This window comes from Gambusia affinis, linkage group LG09, assembly GCF_019740435.1.
Source record: "Gambusia affinis linkage group LG09, SWU_Gaff_1.0, whole genome shotgun sequence".
Lineage (NCBI taxonomy): Eukaryota > Metazoa > Chordata > Actinopteri > Cyprinodontiformes > Poeciliidae > Gambusia > Gambusia affinis.
The window spans coordinates 15,760,796-15,783,957 of NC_057876.1; the positions used below are offsets into that span (position 1 = coordinate 15,760,796).

The 23,162-nt window shown below is 36.3% G+C and overlaps 1 protein-coding gene across 1 annotated transcript in view; it reads left to right on the forward strand.

Annotated features, from left to right (window-relative positions):
- LOC122836693 (neuronal acetylcholine receptor subunit alpha-7-like) overlaps positions 1-23,162 on the forward strand; it is a 33,751-nt gene continuing 10,589 nt past the window's right edge. Inside the window, exons 1-4 of the mRNA XM_044126453.1 lie at positions 1-133; positions 10,823-10,962; positions 12,217-12,261; positions 12,503-12,612. Coding sequence (XP_043982388.1) covers positions 64-133; positions 10,823-10,962; positions 12,217-12,261; positions 12,503-12,612 — 365 coding nt within the window. The 5' untranslated portion in view covers positions 1-63. The remainder of the gene's footprint in view (positions 134-10,822; positions 10,963-12,216; positions 12,262-12,502; positions 12,613-23,162) is intronic.

A 23,162-nucleotide genomic window follows, 5' to 3' on the forward strand; every position in this document is an offset into this window, starting at 1 on the left:
TCCTCAAGGATCCGACACGGAGAGCCCACGGCTGGGCAGCGGAGTTCAGTGAACAGCGTCAGAATGCGGTGCCACAAGTTTTGGGGTCCCTGTTCGGTTGGATTTTATATTTGTACTGCCATGCTTTTTAAAGGTAGGTTTGAATTATTGTCACTTTGGATTATTTTAGGTTAAATAGCGTTGCATGAGTTTTAATTCAAAGCCAAGATAATATTTTATTCATTTGAATGATCCCTGTGGGAAGCTACAAGTTTGACTTGAATTTGATATTTTAGCAGTTTCTTTTCATGTTGTGATGCGTTCACTAAGGAGTTATCAAAATTAACTGAAAAAAATATGATTTAGTTTACTACTGCATGCTTTCTGAATTTCTACATGGACAGTTTGAATCAGTTTGGTCTTAACTAATTTATACAAGGGCAAATAATTATCACAAGTAGTTATTTTCAAACCCTGTGCACACGTCTGCTTACATACATGTACCTTCTGCACATTTGGCTTTGGTTAATTCATGTGTAAATTGATGTGCATGCATGGGTTTGTAATTCTCTACGAAGCTCCATTCCATCATCAGCAGCAGCAGCAGCAGCCACAACATCTGGGCTGTTTTCTTCCCACTTTGTAGTGGAGAAGTTTATTAAATTTCTACCTTCAAACTCAATGTGCGAGTGTGCGTTGCCACCCACAAAATTATATATTGACTGGTCCTCACACCTTCCAATGCTCATATCTCACCTTGTTACACCCAGCCAGGGGCCAATCTGTGGGAAGGAAGATGGAGGGAAGGGAGTGCACAAAAAAAATAGATACAGATTACATTTAAACCCATAACAACAGGCCTTCCCATCATATTTATGTTGCACACCTGGAGGCAACTTCCAATTGAATATATTAATAGATATTAAAGTTTCACAAATATTGTAAATTTGGGGTTTTGTGTTCGTTTTTACAAAACTGACTAAGCTATAAGAACCAAAAGCATGCTTGGTTGTCAGATAAGTAAATAAAAAAATGCTATCCAATCTAATCCTGTTCTAAGTGAATAAGTAATATGTTAAATTATGTTAAGTTATGAATCAGCTGTCATTAGCTATATTTTTGGGGAATTTGATAACTCCACACTTTAATGCCAGATATCTGAAGCAACAAATGCTTAAATAGAACCTGTCTAATAACATCAAGTAGAGTAAAAGATCTAAAAAAGGTTCACATTATGCACCAATCTTAAGAAATTAAAGAAATAGTAAGAAATAAAGTCCAAGACTGAAAATGATCCATTTGGAAAGGGTTGCAAAAACATTTTCTTTTTTTTATTTTATTTTATGACTAACGCAAACCACAATGAGAGGCAGTATTCAGAAAAGGAGAGAACATGAAACAGTGGTAAATCTTCCCTGGAATGGCCAAATTACCAAAATTACTCTAATCATACAGAAGGTCACAAAAAGAACCCATAACAACATCTTAAGCTTCACAGGCCTTCCTGAGTTAAGGTCATTATTCATGACTCAGTAATAAGAAAGAGAATGGACAAAAATAGCATCCATTGGGAAACATCAATGCAGAAACCATTGATGACCAAAAACTAACCCCGATCTCATATTTACCAAAAGAAAGATTTTGATCAAAACTTTTACATATATTGATCTTCAAACATATTAGAAATACACTAACTATTAGTCTGACAGCAAATATGCTAAAGTATGTTAAACTTTAGTGTAGTTATTACACCTTTTAGATGCCTCAATCAAGCTTTTTCCTAGTTGATGCTGATTTCTGAGGTCTGACTGATTCTGATTTGTTTTCAAAGAGCTATGAAACATAAAAAAGGTTGATGTGTTCAGAAAAATGGTAGTAAGAATCAATGGATTGTCAATAACTGATCATAGCTTATGAACAGGGAATTTACTGTGTCTCCTGACTGATTGGTGCATCTCTAATATTTTGCTTTTTAAAGTGCACAAGGTTAACAAAATCTATGCCAAACATTCCAGATTTCAAATCACGTTTGATGAAAAAGCCAAATTTTGAATCATCACTACTATGATTGTGTGGTTCCACTCAGTTTGTCCATTCAACTCAGCTTCAGTCATCCAGAACTTTAAGGCTGCTCTTCTCTCCGTGACTCTTGCTGTATTTTTAAAACAGTTTGGGTAATGGGCGAACCAACTGGGTTACCGTCTGAACATCTGTATGCCTCCCTGCTGTTTTCCCCCCAACAAACTCATTCCTCTTCCAAATGATTATGACTGAAATAATGAGGTGCTTGAACATGGCCTCTAAATTATTGTAGACTTTAATCTGTCAACAACAGATAACTAGACTGCTAAAATGAAAAGGAAACACTTTTCTTTTCCTTTGATTCTTTGCTTTTTGTAGGACACTTGTTTCCTGTTATAAAAACTGTAAAGTTACACACATCCACAAATTTTATTTGTTTCCCATTGACATTTCAATGCTAAAACTTCTGTTAGCAATATTTAAGGTGCTTTACAATCTGAAACACAGATAGAAAAGAGTAAAGAATCACATATTTAGTTTCATTTCTTTAATCCTGCCAAAGCGTTGCCCTTTTTTTGTAAAGTTGCGAATTAAACTCACATTTATTAGCTTTTATCCAAATATTCATCTTTAAATGTCTATTAGGTTGGATGTAATAAGTCCCTTTCTACTGTGTGTTCACTGGCTCAGTCTTTCATTTTAAACTTTGAGTTGTGTATTCAAGATTTGCATGCCAGTATCACAGATGAGAAATATGTGAAAGACACTCAGCACTGCCCAGTACTTCACTGATCCAGCCAGAGGATAGTGCAGAGCTGGAGTTGTGTCTATAAAGTTGTAGCCAACAAAGTCAATAAGAATATCATTACCTGTAAAGTATATATGAATGACAAAGTCTAGGTTGGAGGTTGAAAAACACCTTTGGTGCAAAGTTTCAGCGATATCTTTGTAATTATCTCAAAAATAACATATTTCGAAAATCTTTAGAAAAAACAAAAGCACAATCTTTTATTCGTTTTAATACACTGACTGGATCTTGATTGGTTATTTAACAACTTAAAATTACAAATATCTTAAAGCCTGGACTTCATCTTATGATCATAATGTGGTATTACACATGTGTTAGACATGTTGGTTGGTGACAACGTGCATTTATCATTTTAGATTACTATCTGCAGTTTGCATGTTACCTACTCTTCCCTGTTTTCGTTAATACCACTTTTATATTTGCTACAACTTGTCGTATGGCATTTGTTGGAGCATCAGCATCAGGGAGGAACGTCTGTCAGAGTTGACTTTTTATGCTGAATCGGGGTCGCTCCTCAATAACTGCTCTGTTTCAGATTGTTTGGAGATCAGAATACTTACATGTTCCAAACTGCATAAAAGATTTGACTTTTGCATTTATTCCTGATATTCATCAAACGACTTTTAAGATGTGAAATTCTTCTCTGGTCTCCAATGTTGTTTTCCGAGGTCATACCTAAAGAGGAAAACTTCTGAAAGCCATTAGATCTTGAGCTGAATGAGAATGCAAATGTGTTTCCTTGAAAGCAATTCAGTGCTCCAATTTTCCAAAGCCCTTACTCATTTCATCTGTATTTTGTTTATATTTATTTCTTTGAATTTAGGTGAATTTATTACAATTAGACTAAACACATTAGAAAGCAAAAGTAAGAAAAAACTGAATATGCAAAACCAAAGTAGCTAAGAAAAACGTTACGTCCTAAAGATTATCATTATTATTCATGATTACTTTCCATCTTAGGTTGCTGTTTCATCCCTTCCTACTTCCATTTCCTTCATTGAACTATGGAGACAATTAAAATGCTTGAGACCTGAAGAAAATCAAAGTAACTGTTATATCTACCATTCTTCTGATGGTAGATATGATTTAATGGAGTCAATCACTTTGCTTACAGTAAACAATGCATAGGGCATACAAAATTACTTTAGGTCTCTTGTTGTCCAGTGGTGGTAACATCCCCCAAATGGATACAAATTGGTTCATTGCTCAAATATTGCAAAGCTAAAAGCTTCTTTCAGGTTTGAAAACATGCATCAGAGCACTAAATGACAAAAAATCATGTTACTGCTGTTGCTGTATGTCTTGTTGCCATGGCACTAATTATTATATATATTTTTTTAAACAGATGTAATCAGTGGTGGATCGCCTAAGCAAAAGATATTGAATAAACACGGGAAATGTAGTTTTAGTTTTGATAGTGAACAATGTAGTCATTCCTGCTTTTCTTTTTATTTATCACGAGGAAAAAAAATGTTTTTGAACACTATAATGTTATAATAGGATAATTAAACTGTATAAAGAAAAATCAGTCTGATCTTGTAGATGTGGCCATCTGGAGAGTTATGGGAGGCTTCATAAGTTTTATCATGTGTTCAGCATGGATATTTGACTCAAAGTACAATAAGACATCTGTTTAATTTTCTTAACCCCAGTAGTGTGAAAAGGAGGTGCATGCATGTAAATCCTGGACATAATTTCATGTGGCATATAGACTGATATGGTTTCCATAGGAATCAAAACCATAGATATCCATATTTTTAGCCATTCATTCTTCACCACTTGTATCCTGCAATAACTAAATGAAATGTAACATATTTCAGAGCCTGTTGAACCTCTTTGTCAGCTTTATAAGAGCTATTATCTGCATTGTGCAGCAGATGCTGATGTTATCAAGTAAACACCAATGCATATGCACCTAAAAATCCAAGTCACATTGTTTAACTAAAGAGTTACTGAATAACAACTGTTGATTGTGAATTTTAAAGAAAATATCAAGCCCAGAGAGGCAGCAATCACTGTGTTTTGCATGAGAACCAGTCAACCTACTTAGAAGATCTTAAAAAGATGTAATCTCTATATCATTAATGGTTTCGTTAAACATGGATTAGCAGTTGCTGAATATCTCAAATAGGAATGGAAAATATTAATGTTATGTAATCAAAACAAGCCCGCTATTTCTGCTCGGCAGCTTTTTAAGCATTTATCCGCATTAGAAATCTGGTGGCAATCTTTTAATTTACCCAAAGCATAAGGAAAATATTGGTTTATATAGGTTTATATAATGTTTGGATTACTTAGCTTCAACGAATGTACCACAACACCTGCACTGAAAGAAAGAAAAGAACATCCCGTAATTGTGTAGGTAAGCTGCTCTGACTGGATGGGTACAGCTGGGTGCTTCTGGGTTCACAAAAACACCCTGATGGTCATTTAGTGCTCTCCCTAAAATAGCATTCCTGTTTTTTGTTTTTTTTTGTTTGGGTGTTTATCTATGATGTGGTGTGAGAGAAAAAGAGAGGAAAAAAGTCCCCCAGGCTGCCTGATGAGCATGTTTAGAAGCCTCATCTGAATGCACTGACCCAGTAAAGAATATTCAAATTGGCCCAAATCACCAAGCTGGATTTCTCAGTATCTGTTTTCTTGTGAGAGTGTGACTGAAAGAAGTCAGTGCGTACGCAGATGCCCCCCTAAAAGAACGTAGTTTTGGCTTTCAAATAACATAAGACCATTTTTTGATTGTCTTATACCTTTTTACTTTTTCAGCTTTAGCTGTGATATTTTTGGTAATTATTTTGCCCCCATACCGTAAATCATCAGTAGAATGCTCCCATCAACTGCAAATAAGGGCAAAAGTTTGAAGAGCTGACATAAAAGTCTGCGCAAGGACAATAAGAAACACTGAGATAGAGGGAGGGATGCTGTGAAAATAAATAAAAAGAAAGAGGGATTTACTGTTCATGGCAAATGAGGGTTGGTGGCGATGAAGATGATATAAAAGGCTGATGGTGAGAGATGGGAAGCTTGACAGAAATAGAACAGAGAAATGATGGGGACAACCCACAATTGGTTTTAAAGATTCTAAAGATTATTCGTATCCCTTAGTAAATGTTTTGTTTAATCATATAAACAAGAGCTTTTGAATCAGGTAAAGATTTTTTTCTATTCATCCATCCATCCATCTTGATGTGCTTATTCTTACTTCAGATGATAATAGATCAAAGTTTTATGATGTGGATTTAATGCCTTTTTTCTTCAAAGGTTTCTGCTGCCATCTGCATCTCACTTTGAGCACAGCTGTCAGTCCTTCTTACTCATTCTAATGGTGCCCATAATTGTGAAGTGAAAGCAAAAGGATGCACAGATTTTGAAATTTTTCACAAATAAAAATCTAAAAAGTTTTCTGTGCATATGAATTCGGAAGACTTTATTCTAACCAATGTCCTTTTTAGGTCTCCTAATTAGTCACTGAGTACACCTGATATTAACCTAATTATAAATACAGGTTTATTAGAGAACAACAGAGAACAAACAGCATTATAAAAACAGGTCAGGGATAAAGTTACACTGAAGATTTAAGCAAAGTGACTTTATCAACTAATTAAAATATTTCAATAACAACTAAAAAGGAAGGGAATTGTTGTTTGGCTGTCAGTCAAAACATTTTCCAGATTTTCTCCCCCTTTTTTTACAGACAATGTGTATTGTCTTTAAAAGATAAATTATTTCTGTGCTCTACTATGCTGTTTATTTTTATCCGTAAAACTTGTTTTAGAAAATTGTAGATGAAAAGAGAGGAGCATAGAGGAGCATTAGAATACAAACCTTGGAAAGAATGTGTCTCCACATGTTGCACTTTGTTATTTAAGCTTGAGTGCTATCACAATAAAAGATGATATAGTGATCATGCGAAACATTGTCTAGTTTTCATTAAAAATGTATGGCGATCAATTCCCTTGTTTGGTCTTTTTGGAGCCTCAGTTGTTAAGAAAAACTTGACCAGAGAAGCTGAATTACTTGTTTCTGTTAGTTTTCTCTGGAGAAACACAGACGTACTCTGATAAGTCTTGTCTTTTACTTTGCCCTCAACACTGGACTGCACTGTTAATTGAATTATAATCTTGGTTACAGCTTTGGCTTCTCACGGCTATATTGATATCAACAGCCACTATTGAAATTTTCCATTTAGCTGAGCAAAGAGCAAACTAAACTGTTTAAAATTACTTGTCTGACCCAGATGTTTCAGTGATGGATCAATTAAGCAAAAAATAAAGTTCTGCAATGTTAATATTTCATTAAAGAAACATTTTTTCAAGACTTTTTCAAGTAGATTTTTCATTAAAATAGACAGATTTAATTTAGATAAAAGTACTAGAGCTCATTTCTGCACATTTACAACGTGTGCCTGAGCAGCTCTGCTGTAGTTTGTCATGGATTTATGCTCAATGTGTGGGAACGTTTTTTTCCTGAGATGACCTTAATATATTAAGAATCTTAACATGTTTTCTGAATAATTTTAAATCAGTGGTAAAGTACGCACCAGATTTTGTCATGGATTGGATCTATTATGTTTCTCTGTTAATCCTTGTAGTTAAAATGATATCTTTATGGGGCGTGCTCCGGTGGCGTAGAGGTTAGCACGCCCCACGTTTGGAGGCCCTCAGTCCTCGACGCGGCCGTCACGGGTTCGATTCCCATTTGCCGCATGTCTTCCCCCTTCCTGTCAGCCTACTATGATAAAAGGGACACTAGAACCCACAAAAAGGATCCCCTGGTGGGAAAAAAAATTAAAATTATATCTTTATTGAATTTAGCTTGTTGCTTTTTACTAGGCTCAATTGGTTTGGTAAACACACACATGTGAGATTGTGTTCATGTTTTATGTTAGATACAATTAAACAGAAAATGCAGAAAAAATTCTCAGAACAAGAAACGTTTCAGTCTTTCTGTCTCCATTAAGTACGGTGGCTGATTATTTCTTCATGGATTTCTGTGTGATTTTGCCAATTTCTTATATTTGCTTCACTAGTGGGTTGATTAAAAATAATACTCTAAGATCTTTTCCTTCATCCTGAGTTTCTGGTGCACATGTTTTGTTTTTGAATTAAAGTTGCTCTCCTGGTTGATTTTATCCAATTATTTAATTCCCATTGAACACAGTTTTATTATACAAGCAGCTCCAGAGACTGAGTTTTCAATTCTTCTCCACTGACTTTATTAGCTTAGCTTTTTCTTTTCTCCTGGCCCCCAGTCCACATATCACAGTAATAAAACACAACAGAGACGCAGGGGGATGTTGGCAGGATGGCAACTGTTGATGAGGCGACAATAGAATTTGTGTACATGTGTCTTTGAACATCTTATTTTGTGTTTATAGGCAAATTTAGGACTGTTCCTTCTGCTGAGAGCTTGTAATTGTGTTTTGTCTTTCCAGAATTAAAATGAGAAAATGCCTTAAGGACTTGTCCATTAGTGAAAACCCAACCATGTTTACTGGCAGACCAAGGAAAATGCTGCAAAAATATCTTTCTGCATTACTCTGTGAATTGTCTTAATCCATCTTTCACAGAACTCCTAGTGGCTTCAGAAGAGCTTTCAGAGAGGTTGTGTTGTGCTCAGCAGCCTTTCATAGCTCCTCTGTCTCTGACCTTAGGCTCTATTCTGCTATAACTCTCCTTGTTATGGTCTTAATGGACCAATCAGCACCACGCAGGCCAAAGGCACATGTCTCTTCACATTTTTCTCCACAGCTTCACTGCTATGTTTTCATTTCTTTGCCCATATTTCCCATTCATAGTTCTTGTCTGTCTATAATATCCTGTTTACTTTTGATTGGCTGGTTCCTCCCACCCACCATTTATCAATAGAATACTCGCTGGATGTGTGTATGCAGGAAGCACTGTAATTTTAATATCAAGAGCCGATGTTGTCTGCCTATCAGTTACACATTATACACCTAAATGTTTTTTAAGCGGTATTAAAATGCACAGGAATGCCAAAGCTATGCAAGACTATTTTCTTCCATAAGACTGAATTCAAAGACCAGTGGCCCTTTAGTAGCAGGGCCACAGGTAGAACTATTTCCTGAATCACAAGCTTCTTATTCTTTGGAGAAAAACCCCCCCACTGCATTACACCCAACCTCTTGTTGTAGAAATTATGACTACATAATATTATTCAGATTCAGAATTCAGTTTAAGGAACAGCTAACAGAAACAGAATAGTCAACTAATAATAATTACTAGTGAACTTTTTTACCTCATGCTGGGTAACAGGTGTCCCTGGTTTTTATGATTTAGTCAAATTAAATGGAGTATTTTTTCAAATTAAATTAGTTATTGTGGTAAAGCTTTGTGAATTCAAAAATGCCAGAAATAATTGTGATTATGATGTTTTCCCAAACTCAAAACATTTCATTCAGATGCCGTTTAGAACAATGAGTCAGATATTGTTTAATATATTTGAAGATTTGAAACATCTATGTGTTTTCTTATCTCAGATTTTGTCCTTTGCTTTCTACAAGGTTGTGAATGTGTTTATGGAAATTGTTGACTATTTTTCTGAAGCACTGCATCCAATTGGTACTATTTTGTATTATTAACAATAATGTGATTTAATATTTTAATCCTGTGCTATCTCATAAACCTACCAGGGACTCCAGATGACAGGTAATTTCTAAGGCTAAATTTAGCATATTTATTAATAATAAACTCATGTTGATTCATCTTTATTTTTTTTAAATAAGTAGATGAACATAGTGTGCCCATGAAATAAATCCAAAAATCTTGCATACTTGAGCTGATTGGCAGCGCTAAGGCCCACCTCTTGGCTCTGATTGGCTGTTTCTATCCAGCAGCAGCGTCTCTCTGCAGATGACAGTAGGACCACAGGGCAGCTCAATTCTTTTTCACAGATTATCTGTCTCATGCTACAGTGTCATGACATTGTGATAGTTTGAACAAATGTGTGAAAAAACCTATTGTTCGTAAAAGTTACACACTGCAGATTTATTCATGTTACCACCCATTTGAAAAAGGGGTTCTGTACTCTCATAGATGTCACCAGGTGTTCTGTTCTCTGTGATGACGATAAAATACAAATTAACTCGCTCTATCTTAGCAAATGCTTCGTGATGTGTTGTTTTATTAGACCACATTTTCACACATATAAGCAATATCAAATGCAGCGTTGGTTACTGGAAAACAATAAAAACAAATTAAAAACTTTTCCAGTACTGCCTGGGAGCCTTGAATTAAGTAAGAGTGCAGACACATACTGCACTGTATAACAGAAAACAGTTTGTGTGTGTCTGTCATGGTGCTAAATACATATGGAAAGTTATGCAAAAAAGGATGTTTTGGGGTGATGAGAGGCATGCCAACAAACACATCATCCTGATCACCACAGATTGTACGATTATATTAACTCTTAGTTCTGCCACTCTGTGTGCACATGTAGGTGCTACAGTCAGCAGATATTAGTGCAAATGTCAGCAAGTGTTTATTTATTCATTATTCAACAAAACTTCTGCCTCAACAGATACAGACCTCATCCCTGTAAACCAAGCTTGAATGTTCAGGAGTAGAACATCAAAACCCATCCTGGCACAGTCTTTATAGGATAAGTGATGAGGTAGAGTAAGTGGCAGCTTGTTCGAAAATTCATCAAGTAATTTATAATCCATCTGGAGGCAGATGACAGCAAAGGATAAAAGGTTAAAGAACCATTAAAGCACTTTTCTGGATTAGAATTAAGCAGCAGAGCTTTTTAAGGAAAACAGAGACAGAATTCAAGCCAAAACACTGAAAAGTTTAGAAAAACAATCATAGTCTAAACCATTGTTGATCTGGGTATTGGTTATCAGTTTAGGAATTCGTTAATTAAGTAATGTCCATAACCAAAGAGTCATTGGTCATGGCGCCGTTTGTTGCTCTATTGGAATAGATTAGTTTGTTTTGAAAATGCAATGGATGCAAAAATTCAAACCACACTTTTTTTTTCCATTTATTTCCACAGGCTCCTTGCAGGGGGAACACCAGAGGAAGCTGTACAAGGAGCTGCTGGCGAACTACAATCGATTAGAGAGACCCGTTGTTAATGATTCAGCTCCTATCCTGGTGGAGCTCGGCCTCACGCTGCTACAGATTATAGACGTGGTGAGGAAAACTGATTGTGTGTGTGTGTATGAAACGATGTTTGGCCAGTTTAGAGTAGGGATCAGCTTTGTAATGTGAATAAAAGTGAACATTTTTAGGAAATGAATATTTTTATTATTGTCAGAAGAAAAACAACAAAGACACAATCACACATATGCCTTGTGCCTAGTGAAAATATTCACCTTGTTGGCATTTTTTAACACCCTAGAACTAAAAGAGTTCATTTTAGGGTTTGTATAAATTCACCGACAGAACATGTCAACAACTTTGAATATTTAATTTTCTTTTTAGTCAGAAACAAACAACAAGTAAACCGAAGTAACAGAAAGCTTCACTCTATATTCCTATCCACTCCCCTAAATCCAGTACTTTGTAAAGCCACGTTTTGCTGCAATTACAGCTACAAGCTGCCTTGTCTGTGAGTTCCCCTTATGTGGCCACTGAGATTTTTGCCCATTCCTCCAGATAAACCTGCTCCAACTCCTTCAAGTTACGTGGTTTTCGCCAGTGAACAGCAGTCTTTCAGTTTGACCACACATTCTAGTTTGAGGTCTGGGCTTTGACTAGGCCATTCCAATACATGTTTCCCCTTGAACCACTCGAATGTTGCTTTAGCAGAATGCTTCGGATCATTGTTCTGTTAAGATCTCCGTCTCAAATCTCTGATGGACTGAAACAAGTTTTGCTCAAGAATTTATTATCATCCATCCTTCCCTCACCTCAGATCAGTTTTCTGGATATATGAAAAGTAAAGATATGAGAGATAGATCTGGCATGTGTAAATTATTAACTTAGTTCATAGCCTGGACTAAACTATCCACTAAGGCAACGACTACTAAACACACAACAATCTGGAAAACTTTGCATTCCTAGGATTGATGTTGTATGCTGCAAAAATGCTGAAAAAAGTGAAAATGTAAAGCTTTTATGTGCCAAAGGGATGGATACATATTTTTAACTCTATAGTGACATAAGCATTGTGCTTTTCATCTGTTATCCTTGGAATATTGCTTTTCTATTATTTAGCTACTGTGGAGAGAACAGCTCCAGTTCATCATTACTGCTTAGATCCTTTGGGATCAGCAATGCTCATTGCAATGCCCAGAAACAGAGCAGCCATGTTAACAGTTTGTCTTTGAGAGAACTGAAGAAACTATGTGTTGACTTACTGACGGCATTTTGTTTTGCTGTACACCACATCATCTATTTTTTTTTCTTTTCTTTTTTGGTTTTGGCTTTTATTCCCATCTCCAGGATGAGAAAAACCAAGTGCTAATGACCAATGCGTGGCTGCAGCTGGTGAGTCAAAGTTTCTTAGGGACACATTATCAACATCTGGATGTGCTTCAATTACATTTTATGACACAATAATTTTGAAGAGCTTTGTGTGATAATGCTGCTAGTATGAAGAGTGTCACATCATGAAGATTGTGTTAGTGAAATCTAACTGTGTTCATTCAAATATGTTTTCATTCTTTAAAAACGTTTAACAATATTGTTTCCTCTCTGCCTCTGGTGAAAGTTGTTCTGTTTTTCTCAGTACTGGACAGACGTCTACTTAAGCTGGAATCCAGAGAATTACCCTGGTGTCCAGAACCTGCGATTCCCTTCTGACCAGATCTGGACTCCTGACATTCTTCTTTACAACAGGTCAGGACCACCCTTTCTTGACCCATGTACATATTTTCTCTTTTTTTGCTTATGCCAAACAAAATACTCCAAATGATGCATTTTGATAGTACTTTACAGCAAATAAACTGTCAACCTTTATATTCAAGATGTATTTATTTTAGTGTACAGCAATGTGATTTACTATTACGTTTGTTTGGCAATGAATTAGAAAAGGCCAATGAAGTGTGATGTCAGGAGCACTTACTCCACTTTTCATCACCCTCTGGTTGGCAAAACAGCTCAGGTGCAATCTTGAAGTACAGTGCAAAGCTCATTGAAATTATGAGATGTGTGAAACCCAGATGTTCATTGTTATAGAGTTCCTTCTACTACCAATAAAACACACCTCTTCATGCACATCGCATGGAAAAACACAAAGGTTGGGGAGTATTAACCCACATTTAAAAGCAAAGCTTTTAGACCTATGAGGATTACCTACATAATCTCTCTGCTTACACCCCTCTCTTGTCCCCATCCCTGCCTTTCACCATGAGCCTTCACTTTCCCACTCGGCCCATCCTCTCTTTTCATCACAATCTATTTTTGTCTCTCTACTTCTCTCTTTCATGAATCACCCTCTCACTATAATTCACTCTATTCAATCCGCGTTCTCCACCATATTTTATTGTTTCTGACCTTTATAAATAATTTCATCTAACTGACCCTAAAAGTGTCAGCGTTTTACTGTTGCTCTCCTCTTGTGGTCAACCTTTCTTGTTTCACAGATGGCTTCTGTTGTGTTGTTACTCTGCTAACTTCTTAGATATGTGAAAAGTGCAAATCAAACTTCAGGAAATGTTCAGGTGCTATTTGTCCTTCTCAGTAAATGGAAGCAGATCTTCTTTTTATGCTGCTCATAATCATTGCAGCGAGTTTAATTAAGTAACATTTTTATATTCTATAAGTATTTAAAGATGTCTCAAGTATAACGTCCCTGGTGCTTTTTGTCTAGATTTGAATGGTGATAATCATAATGTTGACTAGGGAAAACTGGTTGCCATGTGTTTATGTAACGCCTGTAAGCAGCTTACTGTCATCGTTACTCGCCTTTAAAACTATTGATTGATTTAACCCCTTAACTGTCACCTCCAAAATGCTTATGTGTTAGTCAGTCCAGATAAGTAGTTCTTTTTGTTCAGTCAGTCTTGGATCTGTCAGACATTTTTCGTTTCACATTTGGAAAATATAAACTCATCCCACAGGCACAGTTTCAGTTTGTCTCTGAAGGTTCTGGTTCTGGTTTTGGCTAAAACTCTTGGCCCAAATGGCTGCTTGGAACTGAGGTTACAGGCAGACATTCAGTTTACAGTCAAGCTAGCGAGGTCGAAGCTTCCCATTAGTAGAAATTAATGCTCTTTTGTTTTGAGCATTTACATGGGCTGTTGACGAAAGCTCACTGTAAACTCTTCTCATACTTAAAATCTGATTATAAACATAAACAGAAATGTGGAAGTAGCTGTTTGCATGCAACAAATTAATTACCTGCTCCTTGTATACAACTGATCTATAATGCAATTATGGGAGGTAATAACACACCACACATCATTACACAGTGAATGCAACTAATATCAAGGAGAGTGACTGTGTCGAACAACAGACAGATGTACTCATCGTTCTTATGCTGCTCAGATGAGAACTCACAATCAGTTTACTCATTGATCTGGTTTTAATTTGAAATTAATGATGTTCATAGAGCTCAGTTTGGAGATCAATTCAGGAAGTGAATTTAAAGTGATTACAATGTATGATGATGACTTTGAACTAGTGAAAGCATACACACACACACACACACACACACGCACACACACACACACACACACTATGTTCTCACTAATATTTGCAAAAAAAAGTGTTTTGCTCATATTTAGCAAAACTATTTGCTATACACAAAACTGTTATAAGGGAAAAAAGATTAAAAATGGCTGCCCTGAGTGGGGATTTTTCCATCTTCTTGATGTGTTCCAGTAGATCGAATTTACAGTTGCTCTCTTAGCTCGTAGCCACAACTGAACAACATTTTCTACATGCGAGTCATTTTCTGCTAACAGTTTTCATTGGGAGATTTTTTCTTTTGTATTCCGTCACAATAAGTTTACATTTCCCTCTCAATAAATATTGTGCTACATCGGAATAGGGCTTGCATTTTCTCGCAAAATAGTTGCAAATTAACCCTGGTCCATTTTGTATACAGTCAAAGTGATAACAAATGTCTATTTAAAATTGCATTGTAGAACTTTAAGGTATAACTTAGTCATACTCTCGATGTTCTTTGCCTGAACTTTTGATGTCAGTGTTGTTGCCAGCTAATGCCATGGCATTACAATATTTATGTTTACATAAATGCAAATTTGTGACTGGAAAGTTCTGAAGGCCTGGGTACTTGTGAATAATCCTTAAGCTTTTTAACATGCCTTAAATCAGGGGTGCCCAAGTCCAGTTCTCAAGAGCTGCTATCTTACAACATTTAGATGCATCTCTGCTCCAACAATCCTGAATCAAATATCTACATTTTCTCAAGGCGCAGAATGAATGCTGATAACAAGTAGTTCATTTGATTCAGGTTTGTTGGAGAAGGAATGCATCTAAAAATTGAAGAATGGTAGGACAGGACTTTTGCACTCATGCTTTACATTGTATTGTATTTACAAAGTGTAAACAATTAAATTTAATTAGGCAAAGCCCAGACAAAGAAATTTTACTTCCGCTTATTTAGTACAACTTCACAATCAATCCCAATAAAGACCCAAGAAAGGCTTTTTGTTTTAGTTAAAAGCAGAATGAGATGGAAATAATGTTTTTTGCCTATTTCGTCCTGACGTGACAGCTGAGTTGTTTTGAGTAACACAATAACGTTGAATGCAAGGAAGGTTTTATAGCATCTGTTGAGTCATGTATTTACCATTCACATTGTGTCCATGTACGCCTGGAGAAATCATATGGCTAATTACCACAATTCTATACATACTGCCTGGGGAAAATATGTTGCTAATCACCATGTTTGCATCTTTTCTGCTTTATGATTAGCAAACAGAATGTTCCAGTTCAGTAATTACTGTGTCTGATGCCAGAATGACTCAGTTTGATAAGTAGAATGGAAGATATTTAATTTTTTTTTCCCAACTGAGATGTGATTTTATAATACAGATTTGAACAACCTATATTTTGAAATCCAGTTATGAATTAAGAAAAAGGTAACTCTAGATCTTTCAACTACATTTAATAGATCTAACAGTGAACTTCGCATTGGTTCCTGATGTCCAGGAGTCCATGCTTGGACAGTTGTTTGTGAATGCCTGTGTGAATCAGGAGTAAACGCTTGCATACAAAGTACAGTATATGCTTCTAAAACAGTCATGTTGGCTGCTTGTGTCCTTTTTCAATGTCAGTGGTCAATGGTTTCACTTGACTGGAGATCGATGAGGCACATAAAGGACATCAAGCTCCGGTAGACCATATAGATTATTTCTGTTCAGGTGACAGAAAGGTTTGGCATTAGGCTCGCAATTTTTTAGATAGCTGTTTCGATTTGTTTTCTTTTATAAAATATGTTTGTTGTTGGTAAGAAATGTGCTTTTTATAGCACCAAAAAGAAGAACTGAGTTTATGCCTGACTATATAAGCAGGCTGTTGTCACCACAGTTGTTGCTCTGTTGCCTTGACATAAGAAGGTCCTGGGTTTGAATCTTGCCCTCAGCTTTTTCTGCATGAAGTTTGCATGGATGGATGGATGTATCTAAAAGCTTTGCAGTACACACAAGATGTTGTGATACATACACAAGTTGCTGCTCATACATACACAAGCATGAGCACGCCTAATGAGGATTTCCGTAAGAACAGAAAGGGTTATTTACTTTTACAGATCTCTACCCTGACTAATCATTTTTTCCCCTTCCTGTTCTTTCTCTGTGATTGTAAGATAAAACTAAGCCGTTCAGCTCTATGGATCTGTATCTACAGGATTAAAAACATCCTACTTTAAGTTGGAAACATTTTGCTCATTGTTTATGCAGTTTGTTCTTGCAGCTAGTGAACTTTGGCACCTTAAGGCTGTCAAACAGAATGCCTCACATCATGTTTCTCAGAGGGCCGTTTAGTTATTTGGTTATGACGTAACATGTATGGATGGATGGTTCTGACAACACCGCAGCCTTGAATTGGAGGCACTGACCTCAAGGTGCTCTCAACTATGAAAAGCCGAAAGCTTCCAGGAAGAAATAAACCCTCTTTTGTCTCTTTTTGCCATTTTTAATAACAAAAACTGAAATCATTTTCAAAACATAAAAGATAAATAATGTTAAAAAGAAAAGAACTGTCACAGATTTTTTTTCTAACAGATACATCATTAAATAGGAAAGTTAATTTTAGTAAGTATTACTATAATAGAAATTATGTAAAATAAATTAGTTTGGTGTTCTGCACCACATTTAAAGTTTTTAAACTCTGTAAACGAATATTTTAGTAATCAAGTATTCTATTGATTATTTTTACGATTAATTGAGTAATCAGATTTAAAAAATTCGAAAATAAAATATTGATAAATCTATCATAACAGCAGTGTCACTATCGGATATCAACATCAGTCCAATTTTTCATATTTGAGCATCCCTAGCAGTTACTTTTCTGTAGTTTATAAAATTAACCTGTAACGATGTAACATGTTAACTCTGAGATGCATTTTTTGGCAAAGCAAATTATTATCCCCTATGAGTTTCATATCAATAGGATAATATTTGGAGGAAATAGACAGGGCAAGCAGATATCGACAGGCTAACAATTTGCTTTGCCAAAAATGCAACCCCTGCTAACATGGATAAATAGAGTTAAGGGTGAAATGACCTTTTCTACATAGTGACACTTCTTCTCTGAGCTGCTGGTATAAGTTTCATATCAATAGGACAATATTTGGGGGAAATAGACAGGGCATGCAGATATTGGCAGACTCAGAAATTAAAATGCATCCCATCCTATGTTAACAGACTGGATAGTTAAGGGTGATATAAAATGTTCTACATAATGGGCCTCTGTTTTGTCATGCGTTAAGCTATTGTGGTGTTAAAAGAAAAAGTGGGGAATTGCATCAGACACTGACTGTAAAATGTTCGACTCATATGTCTCAATAAAGGTGTCAAAACCGTATTTATTTCAATTCATCTGCGAAATAAAACCCACTGATGTAGGGCTTATGTGATTAAGAAACATGACAGAAGAGGCAACTTTTAAAGATATTAGTAACATTATCATTCTTACAGATCCCTCAAAAAAACGATAAAAACATGAACATTATTATCAATCAATAAAATCCCCATTGGCTGAACTTGAAAGTTGGATGTTATGCTGCTAACACTTAGCTTTCATCAACAACTCAGGTGGAAGTGAGAGCGCTGCTCAACACAATTAATATCACTGCCAGAGCATGGTGCACTAAATAATAAAACATAAATTAACGAAGGCAAATAAATTATTCCTCGAGGAATTTTAATAATCGAGGTACTCCAATCATTCGCAGAATCATTGCAGCCCTAATATACACGCATATACATACATATAAACACATATATTTAATAAAATATGCTTATTATTATTATTATTATTATTATTATTATTATTATTATTATTATTATTATTATTAACTGGTCAGTAATGTAATTCAGTCTTTATACTGGATTAAGACACTTTATGGTCTCTGTAAAACCATCTGAGCCGCACTGGATCACAGAAATGTTGGAAAGTCTTTTCAATTTAAAGGGCTGTTATGATTTTACCTGTCTGGTTTTCCAGACGTCCTACCGTGTGTGTGTGTGTGTGTGTGTGTGTGCGTGTGCGTGTGTGTGTGTGTGTGTGCGTGAGTGTGTGTGTGTGTGTGTGTGTGTGTGTGTGTGTGTGTGTGTGCGTGTGTGTGTGTGTGGATAGCAGCAAGTGTTGAGTGAGTGAGAGAGGAGTTTGGTGACTCATGTCCCACAGTGCAGGATATCATCACTACCACCATTGTCACTGTGGATCAGCGTCTGGTTCCCTCTTGCTCTACGCTGAGGTTTTCACAGTGCTCTTTCTCCAGTGAGTGTGTCTGTGGGGGGTTTCGGGCTCCCCACTCTCTCAGGGATATCACTTGTCCATTTACATTTCTAACACCTGTTATGTGTATATTGCAAAAAAGCACTTTATGCCAAAACCCAGGGGTCTTGAACGGAAATAGAAAAATCTCAGAAATTAAAATATTGTGTAAAAGTTCAATGTTTCTCGTCAGTCATCTGAGAAACTGAAATTGACATTTTATATTGTTTCCGCATGAGAATCCCACTAACTGCAGTCTCTTTATGAACACAAGAAGTCACTGCAGATAAAAAATATACTTCTAATCAATGGAAATGGCAAGAGAAGCAAAGTTTTGACTTTTAAAACACAAAACAAATAGTGTCAGATTTGAATGTCTTCATACAGCCATTGGCAAAATGCAGCCGTTTTTAGTGCTGGTATCCAAAACAATCTTGTTACTAATTTTGAATAATCTTGTTTACCTTTATAGTTTTACTGCCTTTATATAGACATTTGCCATTTTTATTTTGCCCATTCAAAGCACTCTTTATACGTGTCGTTATTTTTAAAAGTAGCTTGATAGGGAATTAACAGTGAGTTGGAATATTTATTTTCAGCATAGTAGCATATGCAAATATATGAAAAATATTAATATAGAATAAAATACTCCAGCACTGCTTTTTTTTCCTTGTGACATTATTGTCTTAAAGTAGAGATGTGAAGTAATTTTGAGATATTTGCAAGTGTTTTCTAGTCTGTGGACTGTGGAGTTCAGAGTTTTTCTTCAAACTCTCACCAGCAACAGCAGAACAACTCATTAAAGCTAAATTAGAGTTTAACCAGAGTGCCAGAGCAGAGGGTGCGTGAAGGCTTTCCCAATGTAACTGCATAACCCTGACTGTTTACTTGCTAATTTAATATCAATACAATTTAGACTCTATTCTGGTAAATGATTCATTGTGGATGGGGGGTCACGTGACCGAGATCCGAGATGGCAGCACAGTGAAGAACTCCGATGACAGTGTTCGAAATTTTCTTTTAAAACCCTTGTAAAAGCTGTGAGTAAGGCTCGAAACATACGACACTGATATGTCTAAAGCGTCGTCTATGAAACAGTGCGAAATTTTTTCAAAAAGACGCAAGGCAGCCACCAAAACAACATCGAGTCCAACGTGCGGTGAAGAAGCTAATATGGCTACCATAGCTGAGGTGTTGGAAGAGCTAAAGCTACTCCGGTCGGATTTTGGAGTCAAGCTGGACAGTATAGATGAAAGACTGACTGGAATGGCGAGCGCTATGACTGCACTGGAGGCTAAAGTGTCTGAGGTAAAACAAGACCTATTAAACCAGGCGGCTCATATGGAGGAGGCCGAGGCTCGCATTGCCGAAGTAGAAAGTTCGCTTGAAAAGGCTGACACAACGTTGACTTCAGCTATGAAACGAATCATGCTCCTTGAGGCCAAAACAGATGATTTGGAAAACCGAGGAAGGCGAAAGAACCTGCGTGTCTTTGGCATTCGAGAAGGAGCGGAGGGACGACAACCACTTTTTGACTTTATTAGCAACATGCTACCGAAGTGGCTGGAGCTCACACCGGACAAGTCATTCACATTGGAGCGGGTACACCGCACACCGGCCTCCGGGAAACCTAACCAGGGCAGAGCGGTTCTGATTCGCTTCTTAAAATTCCCGGAGAAGGAATTTGTGTACCGAGAGGCAAGGAAAAGAGATATTATGCAAGATGGGGTCAAAATAACGTTTGCACAGGATCTATCTGCGGAGACGGTGCGGATTAGACGCGGGTTTCACCCCGTGGTGAAGCTGTTTGTCGACATCGGTGCGTTCCGCGGATTCCAACACAACCCCTGCAAACTTCGGATCCTCCACGATGGAAAGATTCATCTCTTCTCAACACCTCAAGAAGCTGAACAATTTTACAAGTCTCTTCCAAAATAAGCACAGCGGATGCTTTTGATCAGTGAGTCATGAAAGACATGCTGGTTAAGAAACAGGTAAACCGATAAGACATTCTGTGTGGCTATTCCTGCTCCAATAGAACTGATCAACGACAGGAACATAAGCAGGATAAGTTCTACGTTAGTGGGCAGTTCATATATGCATAGCTGATTGCTGTTATGTGCTCACATATTCTAAGTCTAATTTGAACTGTTTTGGAATTAATGCTAAAAGTTAAGCCTTAAATAAGTTACTACTGTTCTATCAAGGGTTAATGGTATTATTTTATTTTTATAGTTGGACACTGTCTACTGTGTGGAGTTTTGGTGAGGTCACGTTGACTGGTTGCTCCTCAGTAGTGTGGATCAACGTCCTCCATATGCTTGGTTCAAGGGGAGGGGGAGGCATTTCAGACAAGGAAATGCAAAAGTTCAGTCGGGGGTTGTTCATGACGAGTTCTGTGTCTTGTATGGTTGAATGTGTGAATGTATGTACAAACCTGCACTTTCAGTACTATCTTTATTTTAGTTTAACAGTATATTGAATAATCTGATATGGAGAAGACAACCAAAGGAAATGTTTTGAATATCAAAATCACAAGCTGGAATGTCAGAGGAATAAGAAAGCTAACTAAATTGAAACAAGTATTAGACCGACTAAAATATTTGAAATCTAAAATAATTTTTCTACAAGAATCTCATTTAATTGATCCAGAAATACATCGGATAACCAAAAGATGGCAGGGTCAGGTGTATCACTCTTCCTTTACTAGTCACGCCAGAGGAGTTATTATTCTTATACATAAGTCAATACCATTTCAAACTATAAGGTCAATAAAAGACCCTTATGGGAGATATATTATTGTGCAGGGACACATCTCAACTTTAAAACTAAATTTGATAAATATTTATGGACCTAACAATGATAACCCATCCTTTTATGAAAATTTATTCTTAACCTTGTCAACCCTGGAGGGACTTTATATCATTGGAGGGGACTTTAATTGCACCCTAAACCCAAGTCTGGATAAATCTACTCAAATTGATACCAGTCATACACAAACCAGGAAAATACTCCTGAATTATATGAAAGATTTAAGAATAAATGAAGTATGGAGAACAAGGAACCCAAATAGCAGGGAATTTTCATGTTATTCAAGCTCACACCAATCCCATTCGCGTATTGATTATTTTCTCATCTCTGTGGAGCTATTGTCCCACGTGGAGAACTGCTGGTATAACAGTATTGTAATTAGTGATCATGCTGCAGTGTCCCTGGAGATTAAAGTAAATAAGATTGATCAAGAGGTGAAACGATGGAGGATGCAGACACTTCTGCTAAAAGATTCAAAATTTGTTACATTTATAGAAACTTGCATCGACAAATATTTTGAAATGAATAAAGATGAAACAACAGCTAGTATTAGATGGGAAGCTTTTAAAGCTTATATTAGAGGAGAAATCATCAGCTATAGCAGTAATAAAAATAAACAATATAACCAAGAATTAAAATCATTAGAGAGACAAATTAAATCTAGCGAAGCAGAACTTTATCAGAGCAATGATCATACAAAATTACATAAACTGACTGTTTTAAGAACCAGATATGATAAATTAACGACAGAGAAGGTGGCAAAAAACTTAATGTGGACTAAACAAGCATTTTATGATCAAGGAGAAAAGGCCGGTAAATTATTGGCTTGGAGGATAAAACGAATGCAAGCAGAAAGAACAATTAACAGCATAAAATTAAAATCGGACATTTTAACCACAGACCCTTCAGAAATAAATGAAAATTTTAGAGAATTCTATAAAACCTTGTATAAATCTGAATACTCTGGAAACGAAGAAGCACAAACCGCATTTCTTAATCAATTAAAATTCAAAACCCTTTTAGAGGAGGAGAAAACAACTCTTGATAGTCCTTTAACAGTGAAAGATCTATCTGAAGCAATAGACAGCATGAATAGCGGTAAAACACCAGGTCCTGATGGGCTTCCAATAGAATTTTATAAAGCATTTAAAAATAAATTAATCCCACCACTTCTCAACATGTATGAGGAATCATATAAAGCTGGAATACTCCCAGAATCACTGAGGTTAGCTACAATAACTCTTTTGCTAAAACCAAATAAACCCCCGACTGAATGCTCCTCTTATAGAGGAATCAGTCTTATGGGATGTGATACAAAGATTTTGTGTAAAGCACTCTCTAGGAGATTAGATAAATATCTTCCCAATTTAATAATAGACGATCAACAAGGATTTATTAAAACAAGACAAGGCTACCATAATATAAGACGGGTTCTTAATGTATTGCATGAAAAACATAATTGTCAGGACACAGCGATGTTATCATTGGACGCACGTCAAGCTTTTGATAGAATAGAGTGGAACTATCTGTTTAAAGTGCTCCCCAAATATGGATTTGGTGAAACCTTTCTGAAATGGATAAGACTACTATATACTGATCCCACAGCACAAGTTTTAACCAATAATAACATGTCAAAACCTTTTAATTTACAGCGGTCAACCAGACAG